Source organism: Mugil cephalus, chromosome 6 (genome assembly GCF_022458985.1).
Source record: "Mugil cephalus isolate CIBA_MC_2020 chromosome 6, CIBA_Mcephalus_1.1, whole genome shotgun sequence".
NCBI lineage: Eukaryota > Metazoa > Chordata > Actinopteri > Mugiliformes > Mugilidae > Mugil > Mugil cephalus.
In genome coordinates, this window is record NC_061775.1 from 16,763,449 (window position 1) to 16,785,008 (window position 21,560).

Sequence of the window (21,560 nt, forward strand, 5' to 3'; positions counted from 1 at the left end):
AGGCTTGTTCAGTTTGGGATTTATTGAATTTGGAGGCCAGCCACGCCCTTGTGCTGTTTTCCATGTTTTTGTGAGTTGTTCCTAAACTGTGTGTTAGTATCTGTGTCAGGCTGCTCCCTGCTGGGGATGGCTGCTGCCATCAAGGAGTGTCATTGCTACGGTGTGGGGGTGTCTGGTCTGGTTTAAGCGGGTGGTACATGTCTAATTAACATCCACGCAATGGCCAGGTCCTAAAGTTTCCCAGCACAAAACTGCATTGTCACAATTTGGTCAATGTTGTTTACTTCTCCTGCCTGTGGTTTCAAAGCTGTGGCTGATCGGTGGAAAAAAGTGTATAGCTGAGAAAACAAACCAACAGGTTCCTGTCATTACATGTATTTCTACGCCCTCTTGTGGACTGAATAGTAACATGAAAATGACTTCTATACATATGATCACACGCCTTTTCCCCTCTCTCATTCTCAAACAGAAACATGTAGATGTGCATTCAGACACAGACTGAGAGCAATTGCTCACTTTCCCAGTTGCATTACAGCCAACTGCTGCTTTTCGAATAACTTATCAGTGTCAACTCTTAAACCACTGTATGTCCTTTTGTTGCATTGGTTTACATTTATCAGAATCAAATACTTCATAAATCCTTCGAGGAAATAGTTTTGTTGCTGTTGCTCCCGTAAAGAGAAGAGTCAGCTTCTCCTCGGCCTCTTTGATCTTTGACAGTTTTTGGGAGAATGGAGTCCACACCAAGTCCAGCTTTGGTGGTGACTGGTTGTCTCTTAACCACAGCAGGATTTGAGGTGAACCAGGTTATGGTCTGATATCATGCAACTTTGTGTTACACTACTTGAGTTTAATTATTGTGACTGCCCCAATTCAAGCAGTTCATTCAGCCAGATAACTGTCCTTGTATCTGCATGAAGCACACAGCAGAGCAGGTTTCAGTGGCATTGTAATATAATCAGCGAAGAAATGAATCAAGGCCTCAGTGTGGCTCAGCTGAAGGCTGCAGCCATTATCAGGTTGTCAGGGGAAGCATCTTCAGTTCACAGTGTGTGTGTATATCTGGCATAGCTGAGACATTTTCTCACTCGGAAGCCTTCCTTTTTGTGTTGCGTAGTGCGTTTCGTTGCAATTAGAGCTGAGTGATGATGTGTGCTCAGGATGTTATTATCCTTTGATCGACATCAACATAAATCTGCATACTGTTAACTCATGAATCGTCTGATGTGGCCATTTGTTTTCCAGCTACAGTTAAGTAGCCCCTGTTATTTTAATTTTTTCTCCACCCATGCAGAATTTTAGACTAAAAAAACGATGCCTCATCTCACCTTTCTTAGATTTGGGTGTGCATACATCCCAACCTGAGCCCTCTCTCTCTTGTTACTAACGCCTTCGGTATCCGTGGGTGAGATTTTTGATGTGAGTGAGACTCAATTTGCAAGCCGCACAAAGCGTCTACGCTGAGTCTCCGTGGATTTATGTGTCAAGACGCCTCTTTCCGCCTTAATTTACTATAATACAAAGGCAATAACCACGTCACTCCCCAGTGCATTGATGACACATCTACGGCAATTCTTGGATGGTTCATCAGAGCAGACAAAACAAAACATGATGTAATGTCCAAAATCGTCGGACTTGGCTGCCATTTGCTGAGGAACAACAACGCATTTAGCTGAGCTTCATCTCACACGGCAGAGATGGGAGGAAGGATGCAGACTGATGGGAAGAGAAGAGCAGGAAAGCCCTTATCGCCATGGAAACTGAGAAAACGACTCAGCTATTAAATGCTGCTTTAACAAAACAATTACCAAGCAGTCGGGAATGGAAACCCCCACCGCAGCCACTATACACCACCTGCCACACACTAACCTCCAAGCGCGCACACACACACACAAACACACACACACACAAACAAACAAACATACCCACCCTCACACGTGCATGTACTCTTTCTCTGCTCTTTTGGTTCAGCAGTCAGCTCTGGTATGGTAATTTTCACATGTCTCCACAGAGCCTCAACATTCACCCTTGTGAGTTGTGACTTGTAATATTCCCGCGCTACCTTTATGATTCCAGAGGAATCGGGGGGAAACTACAAAATGAATGGTTGGCTGGTGATGTCAAGGAGCAGCTCATTGTCTAACTGTCCAAGCTCTCACCTTTCCGTAACTGTCATTTTCAGCAGCAGGAGGCAGCTGTGTTCAAATGAAAACTCTCACTGAATACTACTCGACGTACACCAGTCTGGAGTATTCGAGGCGTAAAGAGTCAAATATTTCCCTTTGTTGGTTGAGACTTTTCATCGACTTCACTTCAGCTTTTAAAACCGTCATCCCAGGAAAGCTGGCACTGAAGCTTTGTGACCCGGGACTGTCTGCTTCTACGCGTCTCTGGATCAGGAACATCAAGTTTGCTGTTGACACCACCGTGGTGGGTCTCAGCAAAATGAGACATCTAATTCCTGTTCTGTGAACACTGCACGCCTGGTGAAGAAGGCCCAACAGAAGCTCTGAAGATTACTCACAAACTTGTCTCAGTGTGACAGCGTGATATGGGAGCTGCACGGCACAGGACACGAAAGACTTAGCTCGTGCGTTAAGAACTGCACGGGGGATTGTGGGGGTTCCTGCCCCAGATTTGGACTCTACGCTATGAGTCTACGCTGACTGGGTTCGAAAGAGGGCCAGCAGGATCGCTGCAGATCCTACCCACCCAGGCCATGGACTGTTTGTACCCCTCCCCTCACAGAGGAGCCAGAAACATCAGAAGCACAACCAGCAAATCTAAAGCTGTGATATCAATCACCCCTTTGCGTATACACACGCCATACTGAGTTATTTATATTTGTACTAGCTAAACTCAGCCAAAATTTCGTCATGTACACACACAGTTTCGATAAATGAGTCTTGAATGTTGAATCACATTCATCATGACCAATAACAAGCGAAACACCTTAAGGGCAGTTAAAGTAACACAGTAATCAGGCAGCACAGCTCAATCCAACAAGTGCTGTGTCATGTCAATCACACATTAAAAGATGGGGAGCACATCGTTTCTGTACTTGGGTCGAGCTAATGTCCTAGCAACCAGTCAAACCATCAGCCGCTCCTTAGCAACCTGGAAGACACTGGTATCATCGCAGCAGTCCCCGGTTACCAATGGAGACGCAGGCATTCCTAGAAACCTAGAAGCTGTGGTGCAAACAGTGACAAATGTACCCCAACCTTCCTAGGAAACACGCAGGCGCAAGCAGCTCGCAGATCGGATGCTCACGGACCACTCGCCAACGTGCACGCATACTCCCTCGCATATAAACACTGTCCCGCATGTCGGAGAAAACCTCCGGTCCACACGTGCGCACGGGCCAGGGGAGTCGCACAATCACACACAGACGATATGCGCACAGCGTCCCCGCGCACGCAAAAATTCGTTTCTTTGTGTGGAAATCCACTTGGTGCTAAAGGTTTCCTCGTCGCAGACAGGTAATGAATTAGACTTGCTGGGCAGCGTGTCCACACTTGCGCGGACGCACAAACACACGAGCGAACCACGTCTTGCGCGTGGCAGGCAGCCGTCACGCTTTTCAGCGGAGGTATTCCCCGGCCTCATCACGACCAAGCAGCCTGCCACTACTTGTGCTCTCTTATTTGTTTTCACGGCTTACTCGGCAGAGTTATCGCATCTATAGCTCAAGCCACGGCTCCTGATAAGTTTTATTGTGGCGTTTTTTTTTTTACGCAGATAAACAACTAGAAATAAAAAATAATAATCATTAAAAAAAAACACGTGACACCCTACTGATCAAAAATGCTCTTGTTTTATGAAAAAGAAAAGAAAAAAAAGAGAAAACAGATGGGTTTGCAAGTCAATCGTAATAATCAACTTATCCCCGATCCTCACCCAGGCTTTCCTGCCTGGCCGTCAACCCCCCCACCCCTGCCAACACATCTTCTACTAACTCCCCCCTTTCCCATTCCCTCCCCTCTTTCCAACCAGTCACATGGAGGATAGCGGTGACCCGTCGCTCCCTCGGTTTTGTAGCAGTCGCTCTCCGGTGCGCCTCGCAGACGGACCAGAGGCGAAACGCGCAACCCCTTCCCTTACGAGGCGCTTCACTTGCTTTAATTACAACTGCGTTTCATTATCTCCGTTCCCACGGAAAAACCTCTCTCCCGGAATCCGCCGGTGAACGACTGTCAGTGGAAAGGGTTATTTTTAGTCACCCGCAGCAGCGATGAGTCGCTGGAAGCCGGCTTCAATACCGAGCGGTGCCGCGCTGTGGTAAAACTGGGTGTTCAGCGAGAATGAAGTCTCGACGAGATAAACTGAAGATCCCCTCTCTGACTTTGGAGTAAGTTCTGCTTTTTTTTAATTTTTATTTTCATAATCTGGCGTAGCTGTAAAACAGCGGCTGTGAAACTGGTGCATTTTTTTAAAGTTGCATTTAGAGTGAAATGATGGCATTTATGCGCTTGTGTAGTGTTGAAGGAGCTCCAGCGTCAACACTTTAGACTTTCCTTCTCTTTTTTTCCCCCGACAAGGTGGCTGTAGTTCAACCACATATATCTGCAGACGCTGAAAACGTGACACTTAAAAAGCCCATCTGAGCCTGAAAGACATGCAAATAATCCGTCATGTTTTCTCCCAGGGGGTGAAGTCTCTGTCTAGTTCCAGCCTGTGTTTTGAAGACGGGGTTGCTCTCAAGAGAGAAGTAACAGGTGTCTGTTCGGTAGCCAACATTTCTTATGAAATATATTGGCATTCTCGCTGCTATCAGGGAGACCCAGGAGCAGAAGTGGCAGCTTTCCTGTCTACCTATTAATCTTTAAACTTGACACAGAGAAATCCAGCCTTCCAGCCTTGAACTGGAGCACTGTTTGCACAATTAGTGTCTGGTTAAACTCGTAAAACCAAATTACGGAAACAATGGGGAACTTGTGAAGATGGTGAGGTTGTATTATCATTTCTCAAGTTTTGGGCTGTTCGCTTATCAGAGATGTTACATGGCTTTTACTTTCATGAAGGCAAATGTTTCAGCTTAGTTTCAGATGTACAGCCTCGGTGTGAAGTTGTGATTTTGCTTTTATTTACAGTTTATTTTTTTTGTAAAATCTCACATGAAATCCAATTAGGAGAGCACATATTGATATTCTCTAATTATCGTGTGATGCCTGTCTCAGTCTATCTTGTATCCACCCAGCCTTCTTTTAAATTTATTTATTTATTTTTATATGGATAGAGTTGGGGAGGGAGGGTTGCTGCTGCCCACTAGATGCAGATCCATAAGGCGTAGGAGCTCCCTGCTCACATCCTCACGCTCTGATCCATCTATCTGCCTCCTCCCCTGACCATCTCATCGGAGCGTGCGCTGTTTCCATTTCATTTTCATTTTTAGGCACTGGCTCGCTCCTGTTCCCGCGCGGAGGTACAGAGGAGGGCTTGGCGAATGGGTGGGGGTTCAGTGCCTTCATGGTGGCTGGATGGAAGCATCCGGCGAAACACACACTGAACCAAATCACTACCAGTATTTCACAAGTGAAAAGTGTGGGTTGACACATTTATGTGCACTCTGACTCATGTGTTGGAGAGATGCACGCCAAGCAAATACTGCTCTCTAGAAATATTTGCCTGTGTATGCCCCCTCTGAACATGCATCGTAAGGATTTTATCCATTTTTCATTCTTATTGACAGTTTAAATCTTATAGGCTGCAAGTGAGAACAGTATGAATATAGTATGTTTGAATTTACTATTCTGAGCACTAAATTTGCTTTTGCAGAAAAGGCCGTCCATACATATATGTATACGTGTGTGTATATATAGATATGTGTGTCTGTGTGTGTGTGTGTGTGTGTGTGTGTGTGTGTGTGTGTGTAAAATTCACTCACTTAAGCACCACTGAGGGCTCTGATTTCCGAGTCTAAGTAGAAATTGTTTCAAAATTAAATAAAATGTCTTGCATGTGCTATATAATTATGAGTCAACACTACAGAATGCGGCGTCTTTGTGCGCGGAGTTGTTGTTCCTGCTATGCTCCCACCATTACTATGACAACACGTTCATTAGTGCTGTGGTAGCCAGCGCTGTGTTTAGCACTGACAAGCTTCTGCAGCACTGAGAAAATAGCAGCTTTTTGTGGAGCTCGTAAGGCAGGGCTTGCATCAGAGCAGGGAAATCAATAGACAAAAGTCTTCTGCGCTGGGTCAGCATCAGTGACATGTAGCCCTAACGGTTGGCTGAGCGTGATGAGTTTGCATATTTTGATGCAAAAAATGTGCATTAAAGTGTGAAACTGTGGATTGCATCTATTTAAATTAGCTTTATTTGAGGATTTTGCGCGTTGGATCATAAGAACCCGTGTTGTTCTCGAGGACTGCAGGAACCGTCCGACACTCTTTAACACGGGTTGCGTTACATGTTCCCTTAATGTGTGTTGACATGCAGCTGCTGACTTCCTGTTGTGTAAGAGCTCAAATGAGATTACAAGCTGCCAAATCAGATGCATCCAGTGATGCATGCTGTAACAAACAATGCGAAAAGACGGGGCACCAGCCCGGCAGGCTGCACGTCAGGCCTCGAACCCCGACCAAAGCTCCCGATGCTGACGGATGACAGACGCTTTCGTGTCAAGTTGCTGAGTCAGCGCACTAATCCATGCGACCATGTCTTGCCTTACAGTTTATCACCCACATGCCAGAGCCCCACCCTCCTGAGCCCATGCAGCCCCTGCAGCCCCTGCAGCCCTTTACAAACCCTTCATCCCTGGAGGTAAGACAGCCAGGTCACACACAGACTCTTTCTGTGGACTCTGTGTCGCAGGCTTCAAATGTTGTTCCCGAGTCTCTCATATTTTTCTCCTGCATGTTTTCGAACACTGTTTAGTCTTTTTGGAAAAGGAAAATGTACAATCACGACACATTCATGCCTTTGGTCAGAGCCAAAGATTTATTTTTTTTATTAAGTAAGCAAGTAAGATGCCACATCATTTGCAATATCCTAAAGATGCATTACTCAGAAAAAATACAGCTTTTGTTAGCGTTGTGTCAATTATTTGCCTCTGTAATAAAAGGCAGCATAAAACAGTGGCACTACAACCCCTTTAGTGGCTGCTATCATGTCACAAAGCACTTGTTGTCTGTATTCGAAGGAGCAGATTCATGTCTGGACTTAATCCACTGATTGATCAACAAAGAGTCTCCAGAACCTCTAATACTGTAATCAAGCTTTTGTTAATTATTTGAGGATGTGCTTTAAATATTCACTGAAGAAAGGTGTGACATAGATATATCAAATTGTTATAAATTGGATTTGTACGACAATAGAAATCAAATAGAACCAAAGGAAAAAGCTGTATTTTATTCATTTGTAACAGTACAACTAAGAGCTAGAATATCTTAGGGGGTAAAAAGCAAATGTGCTATAATTCAGAGTTGTTGTTTTTTTTTTTTTGTGTGTATATTAAGGTGCTTCTGTTTCACCAGTGAAGACCCATCATTTATTAGTTGTCTCTAAGTCTATGTGGGTTGCTTGGCAACGGCGCTGGGTGCTGTGGAGGAAGGCAACACTGCAAACAGAGGCGGATGCATCCAGCATGTTTCTGGATGTGTTAGCAGTGCCAGGGTATCACACCACAAACTGTACAGTAGTGAATCGCGTTTGCTCATTTGAAAAACGAACAGAGCGCAGATTTCAGTGGGAATGCACGGGAATCTTTTTCACACGAGTGCAATTTGATTCCTCAGTACTTCTTCACGCCATCCAGAAACATGTACATGTCCCTCGCATCGGTTGCATCAGATTCTATATCCGTATGCAAGTAGATTCCTTTTCTGACACCAACCCTTCGATTGTAACACACTTGGTGTGTGGCAGTTTGGCCTGAAGCATGACTTCAACTAAAAGTGATGCATTTGATTCTGACAGCAGCATATTTTGAAAAGAATAAAACCCAGTAACATATTATAAAAACACACACAGACTACTGACAGGATGCAGAAATTCAGTAGATACTGTAGATTAATTAAATAAAACTCTGGGAGATGACCGGAGTGGCACCGTTTAGAGTCACCTGTGTTGTCTACACAACACTGGAGGAAAGTGCTCTGACACGACATCTTATTTGCCACAAGGTCAAAGAAATTTTATTTTTATTTTGACGCTTATGACATCTGAAAATCATAAAAATCTTCTCTCCTTACACATATTAAACTTTGTATTTGCAGCTATATGATACCTACAGGGAGTTATTTATATGCAGCGGAATGTACCACGTCTTAAAAGTTTGCCTTGAACCTCCCTCTACCTGACTCCTCATGGTATAACCCAACAACATCTTTATGGTGCTTTCACGTTCTGTAGGAAATTCTCACGATATGCAAAGAATAGCGATTAAATGTGACTAAAAGGTCAACGTTTTTTCTCTTACTACATTTTGACCAAATAGTCTGCAGGTTTACAGCACAGCTAAGATGCTGTAATGCAGGTAAAAGTTCCTATTGATATAAGTTGCCTTTAAATGTAGAACTAATTGTTAAAAAAAAAACCTTAGCCAAATTGTTAACGACAACAAAAAAACATTCTGTCAAGTTAAGTTGAAAATTAAAAGGCTAAATAAATCAAATGAAACTCACACAATATGGATACAGAAGTAATGTGAAAACAAATGCTTTATGACCACTTTAAATTAGTTAAAGGGAAACACCATCTTGCACAAAATGCCTTTATGTTGGCACTTCATGCTAACATCAAATTATTATTTGTGACTTAATCCAATAGAAATACTACCCTTAAAAAAAACCCTATAACCTTTGATAGACAAACCATTAAAGGTATTTACTGTCCTCTTACTTGCTATTAGTTATTAGTCTGAATCTGAGACACGTGTTACTTATATGATATCCTGCTAGTGTCACATTAAATCTGTTATCCACTATTTTTAAATGTTATGCTGACGACTGCAGTTTTGTCAATCTGATTTCTTAGTGTCCCTTCGCAGCCTGGTTTACTGTAGCAATAGACAAGAATCAGTATGGCGTCAGGAATCAAACGTACTCTATAAATAGTTAAAATAAAAATGAGGGAAAAAGTTTGTTCAGATAAACTAGGTCCAGCTTTTAGTAGGTTCAGTAAATAACCCAAGTGAAAGGAATATTTGCTTAATATATGCATGGATTCATTATGCATATTGTTGTATGGTATTATTTTGGATTCCATTATTTAGTTAAAAATTCTCCAAGTAATGTGGCTTTATTCTATTTTTAGCAAGAATTCATTGTTAGGTTATGAATAACAGACACAACGCTACGTAACGCTGTATTCTGGCTCATTTACTATTGTAAGCACTCAATATGTTTACAGTAGTTTTTCAACCTGATTGAGGCCAGTAATTAAAGATTACAACTTAACCGTTGACTTGAACACCAAATAAAATGATCTCATATATGCATTTACAGTCCCCAAAAGGAGCCAATATTGTCCTGGTTAATGTTTTATCAAAGACAGACATGTTTGCATCACACCGATCAGACCAGCCAATTCTGACTGACGTGGTAACATGAGGCAGGTTCATTCTAATAAGACACCAGCACTACATAGCAGCCTGATCCACAGAAGCCACTACCCTGACAATGTTAAGTAGGCAGTCATAATATTATGCCTTATCGGTGCCTGCCTGTTTCAAAAGTTGTCCATTAAAAAAAAAAAAATGAACTGGTCGCACTTGAATGAACCTCAAATCTCAATTAGCAGATTACCAATTGCAACACAAGTCCTCTATGGAGCAAAAAGTTTTCAAATGTGGGGATTTTCCACTTTCTTGTTATTGATACACCATTAGGGAAATTAATCTCTTTCACTCTATTTCCTAACATGTCGCAGAGTGAACAATTAGAGAGAGAACCCATTCATATGGAGAGTAGTCGCAGCCATTGAATTAATGAGACGTTGGAGGCAGTGCGTAAAAGCGAAGGTAACAAGCAGCACTTGAACGCAACATCAGGCTCCGGTTTCCTTCTCACACGGGGAGACACACACACACACACACACACACGCTCAGATATCGTGGTGTGGACAAACTAAAGTCTACCTCTGCAGCTGATGACTGGACGGTGTTACGCACCTGGCAAGCCGGCCACGGGGGCGATGATCCGGGTAAAGGGCTTCAGTTCAGACCGGGGGATGTGAACGGCAGCTCCGGAGACGAATACAAAAGGAACCGCCGAGAAGGGAGAGACGATGGCGGGGAGAGCCGCGGGAGGAGCAGCGGGCTTCGCATCCACCCCAGCTTCACTTTTCTGAGTCCACCACAAACTTTGACACGGGGGTCGTGCGTAAGAAAACCCTCCAGCATGTCGGATCCGAGTCACTGGTCTGCGGTGTCCAACCAGAACAAGTCCCATTTTGTTCCGGGAGCGTTGCTGAAGCGCTCAAAAAGGTAGTTATCAGGAGTTGAGATACGGAGGATAAAACTAATTTAAGATGTTATTTAAGCGTTTGTTTTTGCCAGTATATCGTCTTTAATGATTTTAATGTTCATAACATGTGCGCCCCTGTTCCTACACGCGTCTTATTTTGTGTTATTCAGACGTAAAACAGCCCCCCAGCGTGAGCTAGCTCCTCTCAAAGCCGATTGCCCTGTAACCTTAATCCCGTGTTTGTCCAGGACGAGTTTGTGTTCATTCAATTTTTTATTTTATTTTTTTTTTTTTTTACGCTGAAAACGTAAGAAACGAACGCAATTTAGAGCCAACAACATGAAATGAACACATTTTGAAGGCATGGGCTCGAATATCAGCCACGGGGTTTAGTTTTCTTTGTTGAAAGTGAACGCAACGTTGCAGCAGGTCTGTCTGGAGACACACTGCGTCTGAGTGGATGGATGCATGCAACTGGAAGATAACAACACAACCAGTGGAAGTCAGATAGAGACACATCACATGGAGGCAAAATGTCACTGCACCTCTCAGTCTGTACTGGTACCTGTTGGCTGGCTTTTCAGAGTCGTGATGGTGAACGGCTAGAGGTCACATTTATTTATTTATTTATTTTTTCCTGTCGTTTGGCCTTGTTTATTTACTGTTAGGTAACTTGGGATAAAACCCTCCAGCTGTTAACTGTCTGGCTGTCATGCAGGATCAAGAGCTGACTGGGGATTATTTTAATTTTATTATTTATCTGTCGCTCATCCTTTTCATCAACGGTCGTGAAAAATTGCATCCACCATCATCTTAAGTGTTCCGTTGTCCCAGCAACAGTAAAATACCTAAAGGCGATCATTAAACTAGTCCAGTTATCCCGTAAAATGCCAAATAATAAATATTTCAAGTCTGCAACCAGCATTTATTTTATTACCCCAACGGCCGATTATTTTTATTATTTTTTTTTCGCGCCTTTAAACATCAAAAAATAGTGAAAAATAAGAACTCTGACGTCTCTAAAGTCGTCGTTTGGTCCAGAATCTACAACATCAAGCTTAAAAATCACATACACGATTAATTCATTTATTTTTTCTATTCCTCTCATTGATAATTGATTCATCAACTGATCATTTCACCCAGATTTGAGTGGTGTTTGTCAGAGTCTGACCCTCCAGGTGACCGTTTAACCCTCCCATCCTCCCTTCACACACACACTGAACTCTCTCCAGCCTCGAGGCTGTTCAGGAGGCTCCTGCGTTGTGTTTTGACTCTCATCAGTCCTGCCCTCTCTCCTCGCCCCGAGGTGGCCACGCTGTTGTGCCATGCATTTGCTCTTAAGATCCGAGTTGTAGTTACATAAACATTTCTCAAGGCAGAGCCTCTCTGGAGGTGGAAATAATCTCCCCGGTCGAGTTAATTCCCAGTGGGCAGAGGCGGAGAAATCGCCGTTTTTTTCCACCTCAGGCATCGTAAGCTACATCCGTACTGGACCGTTACGTGTGTATTTTTGCGTGCGACAGATTGATTTTCTTGTCTTTTCATCGTGGTTCGTCGTGTGGTCCCGTTTGTAACGTGAATGCGCTGCTCTCCAAGCTCAGGATGGTTCCCTACGTGCTGAGTCGGCTGCATGTCTTGTTATGGATATGCAGTGCTGGATACCCTGTTGGTGCAGCGTATGAAATAATCTGCAGCACAGCCAGCAGTGAAGTGCTACCAAAATAGAGGAAAACAAACACTGAGAGGTCCATAGTGTAGCTGCAGAATCACATCTGTGTGGGGTAGACAGATTTTTGGATTTGTTGTCGTTTCCTTAATTGACAACATTGTTGTTGCGTGTGTTTACATTTTTCCGAGTTTCCAGCTCAGTATTTGTGATGTAATAGGAAAAGACACCGACGTTCACATATCTTTACACAATCTTGACGCAATTTAGTGTATCAGGCAATGCCAGACCTGTTTGGTTAAGGATCGCCATGCACACCCTTGTTTATCTGCTGTTTAAAAAAAAAAAAAGAAAAGAAAAAAAAAGTAAACCCTCTAATTGAAGGTCTATTGGAACCCGCCTCAAAGCCCCATGTGTAACAATGAATAATAGTTGTTTTAATTTTTAAATGCATCAAAACCCACTTAATTTCTCCCGTTGTTAAATGTTAGATGTTGTTAACACTCAGAATTAGAAAACCTTACATGTCCGTAATCTTAACTGAAGAGTATTCATTGTGTGCATTGTGTCTTGCCGTGTCCAACAACAGTCAGACTTTCGAGGGTAACGCTACTTTACAGGTCAAGTGTCTTCTTAATCTGCTGAGTGGCGCACTGTCATGAGGCCTTTGTGTCTGCAAGCTGCCGCTTTATGCACACAAACAAACCCAACCCGAAGCACTGCATGAGTCAAACATTTAATTATAGATAAATAAGTTCAGGGCCGCGGCGTTCACTCTCGCCTTAAAGGAATTCCCCAGACTGTTTTCTTCCTGGATTCGCTCATCATTCATCTGGACTGTTAATGGGGAGAAAAAGAATCGCTAATTATTTATGATGTTCCCTACGTGCTATCGCCAAGAACAGTGAGTTCAAGGACTGGGCAGTGATAATGAATGTCATAGAGAACCAATTTGTGGTTGCTTATAGGGCTGGGTTTAAAAAATGAACTTTCGGATTCACGCGTGTGACGGAAGAGAAAACCATACGCAAGGTGTGGCAACGAGAGGTGAAGTAGCACAAACCTCTGGAGCCGCTGATATTGGTTTTAGGTATGAGTGTAAACGTTTCTTAACTGAAATATCTTTACATGAATCGATGCGTAATTGAATTAAACTGGATGGAATTGAATTGAATAATGCACTCATTAGTAGAGATGGACCGATATGGATTTTTTTAGTGCCGATACCTATAATTTTTTTTATCAGCCTTGATATGTGCTGAGAGTTTTCTGAGCTGATATTTGGAGCCGATACTGCTTTTTCACACTCCATTTACATGTTAAAAGTGACATATTGTCTCAATTTAACCAAAACATTTATTGAATTTAAAGAACATTTAAAGCTCTTGTGCATGTGAAATAAATGATACCTTTAAAAAACACCAAAAAAACAGAAATATTGGCCCAATATATCGGTCGATCTCTATTTGTTAGTGATACTCAGCCCTACATGCAAGCATTTTGTAATCGGACCAATGGTTGGCTCTTTACATGTTAAAGATATTATTGGATCAATTTAAATTCATCAGCCTGTGTGACCGGGTTCCTAAAATGTAACATTTCAAATCCACATGCGTGTTTCTGGTCGCTTGCACTCACTCAACATGCAAAGTACCCAAAAAAAAAAATTTCATATGAATTTTGAATGGTGCTTGTCGAGCGTGGCACACTGTTGACCTCCGTCTCTTTTTTCTTTTTTTTTCCATTTCTGCTCCAGCTGTCGCAGCAGCAACAGGAAGAACCTCGGAGTCGGGACGCCCTCGCCCACGCTGTCCCGGCCGCTCTCCCCCCTCTCACTCCACACCGGTAAGACCTAACATCAGTGCGGTGTCCTTCAGCAGCGCTCTGTCGAACAGATAAAACCGCGCAGACGGGATCTTATTTACATGCCGGCTCACGAGCTTTTAGATTATGGGAGTTTCACTTTCCCGCTCCGGAGTAGGACGAACTGCAGCGTGGTGGTTACGTTGGACTTGGTGAGATGTGAGACGTGTTGCTTCTGCTCTTTTGCGTTTCCACGTTGTGGAAAATGGGGCCTAGATGCTGCTTAAAAATCAGTCTAGCTATTGGCAGCTACAAGTTATGAACACGCTCAGCACTTGGCCTCAAGACATTTTGACAGTTTTGTGGAATTAGAAGTGGAGACTGTTGCAGTCTGGAAACGTTAAATGACATTTGCTGCTACTTTTACACAGGCCGCATTTCTTTATCCCAAACGAAATCATTCTGATAGGTTTAATGTAATCGTTTACCTGGACGCTAAATGAAATATGTGCATTTGCATGCCTCAAAACATACATCCGTGTTTTTTGTGGAGCTTTAAGTCGGAAATGATCTACCCTTACTGGCAACTGAATGAATAGAAGGATGGACACACCTTTTCTGCCCACATTAATTTTTCTCTCTCTAACTGTTTGAGAGAAAAGACCTCAGATCCTTAATAGGTGCTTATATTTTCCCATTGCCCCACCCCTCTCAATCCGACTGCATCTTCGCACGCATGTAAACGCAGCAAGTGCGCTGGGCACGCTGCCCAAAGTATCAGCCCTTGACGTTAATGTTGGTAAGCCGCAGGGCACCTTGTTCTCGCACATGGTCCCTAATACACGATTAAGCTCGTTTAACTAGTAACTTGTAAGCCGCGCCGTCGCCAGCAGCTGGTTGACTCTCTGGAGCGTTCAGACGCGGTGCCAAGGTGAGCTGGAGGACGCTTGATATTAAACAACAGCCATTAAAAACTTTTTTTGTCTCGCGTAAATCTGCGTAATGTGGTCTCAGTTATTAGTTACGGGACAAGTTTAGTTTAGTAGTTTGCGGCAACACACGCAAACACGGAGCTGGATGAACTGCAGATGGGGCGTCGTCGTTAATGCGGAAGGTTAATGTCACATCGAGAGGAAAGATGAATTTATTTTTCACGCTCGCTTTTGCTCTGTGGCTTGGTCCTCTTCGCCGTACCCATCTGCATATGAGGGCACACGGTGCGAATGTAATTGAGGGGCAGGGGATTTTTTAAATGGCTGCTGTCATCCTCTCCCCTCCTAAATCTGCGGCGCACAGCTCCTTAAAGCCGTGAAGCAGCTGCACTCTGTGAAAAGAGTTTTGCTCAAGAGCTCCTCATCGCAGCCGCATGTAGATGCGCTCCATTATGTTATGAGCACAATCATGCCAAGGATGATCAAATCACAGAGTGCAATCCGCCTCTAATTGCCTACTCAACCACTTGCATGTAAACAAACCGCGGCCCGTCGTGCACTCAAATCTCCAGGCTCGAAGCAGGATGAGGTTTCCCTTTTTCCCTAAGTTCGGATATTATTAGATGTTTCTGGGGGGGGGGCGGTTAATGCTGCAGGGTTTGCACTAATTGAAGGTTCCTCTACAGACGTGAGGTCATCCTTTTTTGAAGAAGAAAATATCCTTTTCTAAACGTGCCCATTTGTTCTCCTCTGTTATATTTTTACAGGTTTGTTATTACAGTTGTGAACGGCACCGGCGGTAATTTTGTGTTTTTTTTCCCCCTTTCAGCCGCGAGCAGCCCTCTAGACAGCCCCCGAAATGTGTCGACCAGCGCCTGCCTCAACTTTCCGTTCGCCCGGAGGTATGTCAGCTCCTCTTTTATGAATCCTTTTTTCCTTGGAGTCATGTGTTGGTTGTGTCGCATCTGAAGTATCTGACTTAACGAATGAAACCGCATTAGACGTCTGGACATTTAACATGAATGTTATTGGGGTCGCATTTCGATTTTTGTTGGTTTTCTTCCCAGAAACGATTCGCTTCACCTTTGTTGGCACAGGACACCTGCCCTCTGTCACGCCCTGACTTCCTATGTTACCGTTTCTCGATAAGACAAACAATGTGATTCAAATAGAAAAACATGGAAAAACTGCAATAACAAAGTCTAGAGGGGGTGCAGAGATGAGATTAGCATTAACATTTAGTACCCGTACCAGACATTGTAAAATCTTTTCTGCTGTACCCACACCTACCCAATTGTGAGATTTATGCTTTTTTTTTTTAAGAATCACAATTTCTACTTTCAACACTAACTAAATCTTCAAGTTTTCAGTGTTCATCTACTACTACTACTATTGTGTGACTAACCTAGACTTGACAAAATGAAGGAGTCAATATATTTGGGAGAAAAAAAACTGAATAAAGGGACCGATTTAAACTGAAATAAATACTGATTTATTATTAATACATTTGTTGGAAGCTGGTCCTTGGGTTACTTACTGAATGTGTACTGGCGCAGATGTGGAAATAACATAATCACATAATAAATTTATTTCAGTTATAAATAAGATAAATTAGAAAATGGTCTTGACCAGTGTAACAAATTGTAACTGTTTAAATTAAGTTTAACAGATTCTTCTCATGTACGATGACACAAGAAGAATCTTGATGTAAATATTAAAGGAATATTTACGCATGAGGGGAAAAAAGGAGGTAGATTATTTTTTTTATCATGCATTTTGAGAAAAAAGTCAAAATTTTGAGGTAAAAGTCGACAGTCAGCTGTGAGTCTCTTCTTTACCATCGTATCTTACGGAAAGTGAACCGAAATGAAATAGAATAATAATGATAATAAAAAAAAAATAATTGCGCGATCACACCCGGAGGTTTCCCTGAGACGTTCGGTGTGTGTGTGTGAGCAGGAACAGAACCAGACAGACTGTAAGACAGAAGGAAGCCGATGAGAAACAGCAGCGAGGTGACTGAGGCTGACTCAGTCCCCCCTCCGCCCCCCCTCCTTCTACCTACCTACTCATCCCCGGTAAGATGAGTGCAGTCAGATCGAGGGTACCCCCAAAGCCCACTCACGCATCGCTCAACCTGGTTCCCATGGCAACACGCCTGTCTTGCTCCGGGCGTGTGTGAGCCTGCAAGTGAGGCGGCGACTTAAAGACACCCAAGAAACAGTCATTAAAAAACCCACGAGCCGTTCAGGGGCGTCCTCTTAATCACACCGGCCTTAGATATTTAGATTAGAGCTGACGTATAATAACCCATCCCAGTTTAACTTCCGTTTGTTCACGTAGTCAACACAGCCTTATCTCGCTAATGATCAGTCTACAACTGTAGCGTGTGATCGACTGTCATGCTGATGAAAGAAAGTACTTCCTCTGTACTTCATTTGTTTTGAGAACTCATCATCATTGTGCTGAAACAACACAGAGAAGCTCAGAGGCATAAGATGAATCAATTAATCCGTTCATTTAAATGTCTGGTTTTCAGTTTCAATTATCGTCTGATTCTGCGGTTCAATTTCGTGAAAACGTTAAAAAACAGAAGTAACCGTCAGATTGTTATTTATATCCACTGAAGTTCTGAGACAGAGTCTTTAGTCTTACTCTACTTCTCAGTTTTACATGTTCTGTGGAAGCTCGGTAAGTGTGCAGCGCTTTCTTCGTTTCCTCTGCTGGCAGTAAACATGCAAACAAAACGCACTCCACGTCACTCAGCGTAATTGAGCTGTGCTCGAAATTTGACTTTCTGAATGCAATTCCGCAGATAATAACCAGATGGGTGATGGTACAGTTCTACTGACTCTGTTTACCTTCTTCTTCTTCTGCGACCAACTTTCTGAGAATGAGAACTCCGATTTTAGTCGGGGTAACGTGTTTACATGCACTTAAGGTCTCCAGTTATAGTCCGATTAAGGCTATAATTAGTTTTTCTTTCTTTTCACGTGCATGTAAACGTGGTGCTGTTGCTGTTCACATTAAAAGAAAACTAGATCATTTCACCGGCAATGCTCCGAAGCCAAGAGTTCTTTCTGTTATGTAAAACATACCCTCGAATTAATTTGCTCTGCTATCTCCTCCTTGTATCTGGGCAAATGAAAACTGGCAAGGGAGGCAGCATTGTCAGTACTAATCCCTCATCTGAATGCCAGAGGTCACTGGATCACCTCCTCAAAACTCACTGATATTTCTTTGCTTTTCTCTCTGCCTCTGCTGCTGTCCTCATCTCAGTCACTTGGCTCGCACTGACAGGTAGCTGCTTCTTTTTAAAATTCTTGCACCCCGTCTTTTGTTGTTTCTGGGTTTTTTTGTTTGTTTGTTTTTCAGAAAATGTTCCTCCTTATAATTAAGCAGTAAACTTACTAATAAATGCTGTGAAGCAAGTGGTGAAAAGGGGAATCCTATCATGTATGATTTGGGAAAAGGAAAAAAAAAAAAAAAGAACATTAATTTCATGCTCTTGTGCTCACTAGACTCCTCCGCATCTGTGTTATGTAATGAATTTCACATATCAAATGCTAACTAATGCCTATGCCGCTGTGGCTTATGTAACACGCGTGTTCGTCTCTCGCAGAGCTGAGGGCCGGAGATGGTCCCTGGCGTCCCTCCCCTCGTCCGGCTACGGAACCAACCCGCCAAGCTCCACCGTCTCCGTAAGTCACCCCCTCCCACCCCCTCCCCCGAGCCACGCCGCCATCCTCCCCATCGATGCGTGGCCGCCAAGAAGTTATAACACCTCACTCAGCCCGAATAGCACACATTGGTTTATGCAATGAGGGACGGGCTCATGCCAAGACCGAGATGACAAACCGCTAATTGTTTTCCTCCGTCGTCTGCTTCAATGAGTCATTCTCCCGGTCTGTGGAGCTCGGTGTTTGAAGTAATACCCTCAGTCTGTGTGTGTTGCATGTAAATCAGGAGATGAAGTGGAAAAAAAAAAGCATGTGTGCACTGTCCCTGTTGGTTATTAGATTAAATCCTTTAATATGTGACGTCTTTTAAACCAAACCAAATTTCAAATCTACACACTTGGTAGCCTGAAAACAAAATACAGAATGATGAGTGGTAGATAGTGAGTTGTGTCTGTGGTGAAAGTCTAATATAAGGGAGTTTATGGGGTAGCCTCGGTCACAGGCCCAGGGGTCAGCGGGGACAATGGGGCTCTTCAGTGGCCCTGACTGCCCTCTTTGTACCGAGCCATTAAAAAAGGAGACTCCACAGATGCTGCCCCTCCGGCCCACTTCTGTTCATGACACATGGGCCGTAGAATTAAACAGATTGCCGTACGCCGTGCGTCCCGGCAAGTTTATTCAGCGCCTCGGCAGACATGGAAAATAGCTTCTTTGCGTAAACAATGATGCCTCCCTCTGTGGACGTTATCAGGGTGCTCGCTATTACCTGAATTGGCTGGTGTTCAGTTGGTTTTACACTCTTTTGGTTACTGTGTTAAATTCGCTCTAAGTGCATGTGTCTCGTTTGTTTTTTTTGTTTTTGTTTTTTTATTCGAGCCACAGTGAAATCCTCCACGGGCGCCTTATTAGTTAGGTTTGGTAGGTTCGTAATTCGACAGGCATTGTCTGAGGTTCAAGGGAGACTTCATAGCTGCTCTTTATCGTCTTCGTCCATCTGCCTGGCTTGCTGAACTTGCCTGAACACATGCCTGTGGAGTTGTTATCTCGACTTACCACGTACTGATTGGAACTTCCATTAAAGTCTCATTCATCTTTGTAAGTCATGTACGAACGTCTTAAGAACACAAACGCTTCAGTAAACCAGCCAATACGGCGGAACAAAAATATAACAACAAAAAGGTTATAAACTGGAAAAAGTGGAAGGGTAATGGAGTAACTAGGCTTTGTCTCATACTTTCGATTATTGCAATCGTTCTGAGTTTATCGCTGATGATAATATTCAAAAGAGTGTGTGCTTGAACTATATTAACTCATGGCACTATTGAAAAATGTGTCTGATAGATAAGCTGAGTGCAAAAAAAAAAATCGACGAGAGATTTTCATAAAGAGGAGGAAGAACTGTCCTGTAATGATGCATGGAAACACGCAAGGTAATCCTTTCGTTGTATAGGTTAAGTTGGAAAATAAGGAGGAGGATTATGTTGAAATTTAGGCTCCATTAGAAAATCATTTATTTAAGGTCCTGTGCATATTGTATTTTTTTTTCTTCTTGATATTCCTTTAGACGTTGCATATGAAGATATATGGAAAGATGGGAGGCGACCCTTTCGATGTATAAAAAACAAACTAAGACCGATAAAAATACTCAACAGATTATACTACACACCGTCAAAACTATTTACAGTGGGCTTACAAGAAAATAGTAACTGTCCGAAATGTGGTAATACTGATGGAACTTTGTTACACCTACTCTGGGATTACCGTAAAATAAAATAAATTTGGTTTGGTATTACAAAGTAGCTATGGACAAAAAGGACAAAAAAGTCTTCCTCTCATTGTGCATGATCACAAAGTAAATAATTATGGACAAGTGGATCTGTTTAAAAGCTCCTTTGGAGAAAGAATGGGTCACTGAGGTAATGGATATGATAAATTTAGAAGATGAGTGGGATTATGTAGAAATTTGGCCATTAGAAAATTATTTAAGGTCATTATGATGTACATGCTTTGCATTTTCTTCTTGATATTCCTTTAGATGTTGCGTATGAAAATTGTCTTTTGAAATTTAATAGGATGTGGAGGCTGTTATTGTTTTCTAGAGAGGGGTGTTTTTAAATTAAATTTAGCAAGCATAATTGCAAGATGTAACACTGTATATATATATACATATATAAAAACACTTAAGTGTGGTTGAAGCTGATGGATCCGTGTTTGTGCATGTAGTCCTCCTCGTCCTCCCAGGAACGTCTCCACCAGCTTCCGTACCAGCCGACGCAGGATGAGCTGCACTTCCTCTTCAAACACTTCCGCAGCACGGACAGCATGACCGACGAGGACGGACGGCCCTCACCCGTCATGCGACCTCGGTCCCGGAGCCTCAGGTAGATAATCCTGGTTTCACCTAGCAACGTTCCCTTTTTACTGAATATGTCATTTTGTCAAGTACAGAAGCATTTTCTCAATGATTCTCTCTAAGTTTGTGATTTTTATTTTTGTTGCTAGTCATAATAAAAAAAGAGTTGCAATTAGTCACTGACGTGGATGAAAATCTCGAATCTTAAATTTACTTGTAGTTTCTTGATTCACTTGATCAAGTTAACTAAATTAACATTTAATGCAGATTAAATTCAATAATCCTTCCCCCCGGGGATTAACGTCCTCTTAACTATGTGCAGCGACTGCATGTTGTGCGTCGTGCATCAACTCCTTGGTGTCACTACATATTTGTAATAAGTCAGGTGTCAAGATGTCTTTGTGCAAGTGTGACCAAGACAAATTCATGAGCAAATAAGCCTCAAGTGCCTCTGACTGATTGCACATGCGTGTTGGCTGGCAGGCACGTGGGGATCTGACTGCAGAGCTGTGTGCTTTTGACAACTTTTGTCTGTTGGCTCCTCTCTGTGCTGTTTGTGCGATGCCTGGGTGCTCTGTGTTCTGGCACCGTGGTGTGCAGCGTGTGGGCGTGCTAGCTAACCGAGCTCCTCAGGGATCTAGCTGCTGAACTATAGGAGATGTTGGGGGGTGGGGGTGGGTGGGGGGTTGTTGCAGAGAACCACAGTGAGCTGCTG

At 43.0% G+C, this 21,560-nt stretch overlaps 1 protein-coding gene across 5 annotated transcripts in view; it reads left to right on the plus strand.

The window, feature by feature from the left end:
- Window positions 1-4,048: 4,048 nt before the first annotated feature.
- mast3b (microtubule associated serine/threonine kinase 3b) overlaps window positions 4,049-21,560 on the plus strand; it is a 35,121-nt gene continuing 17,609 nt past the window's right edge. The window contains exons 1-7 of one of the 5 annotated variants that reach the window (XM_047588024.1): window positions 4,049-4,351; window positions 6,678-6,767; window positions 13,834-13,922; window positions 15,642-15,714; window positions 18,092-18,112; window positions 18,435-18,513; window positions 20,716-20,873. In XM_047588024.1, the coding sequence (XP_047443980.1) occupies window positions 4,305-4,351; window positions 6,678-6,767; window positions 13,834-13,922; window positions 15,642-15,714; window positions 18,092-18,112; window positions 18,435-18,513; window positions 20,716-20,873 (557 nt within the window). In that variant the 5' untranslated portion in view covers window positions 4,049-4,304. Of the gene's footprint in view, window positions 4,352-6,677; window positions 6,768-9,983; window positions 10,432-13,833; window positions 13,923-15,641; window positions 15,715-18,091; window positions 18,113-18,434; window positions 18,514-20,715; window positions 20,874-21,560 lie in introns of those variants that run through there. The other 4 variants (XM_047588025.1, XM_047588029.1, XM_047588026.1 and 1 more) reach the window with 4 other exon arrangements.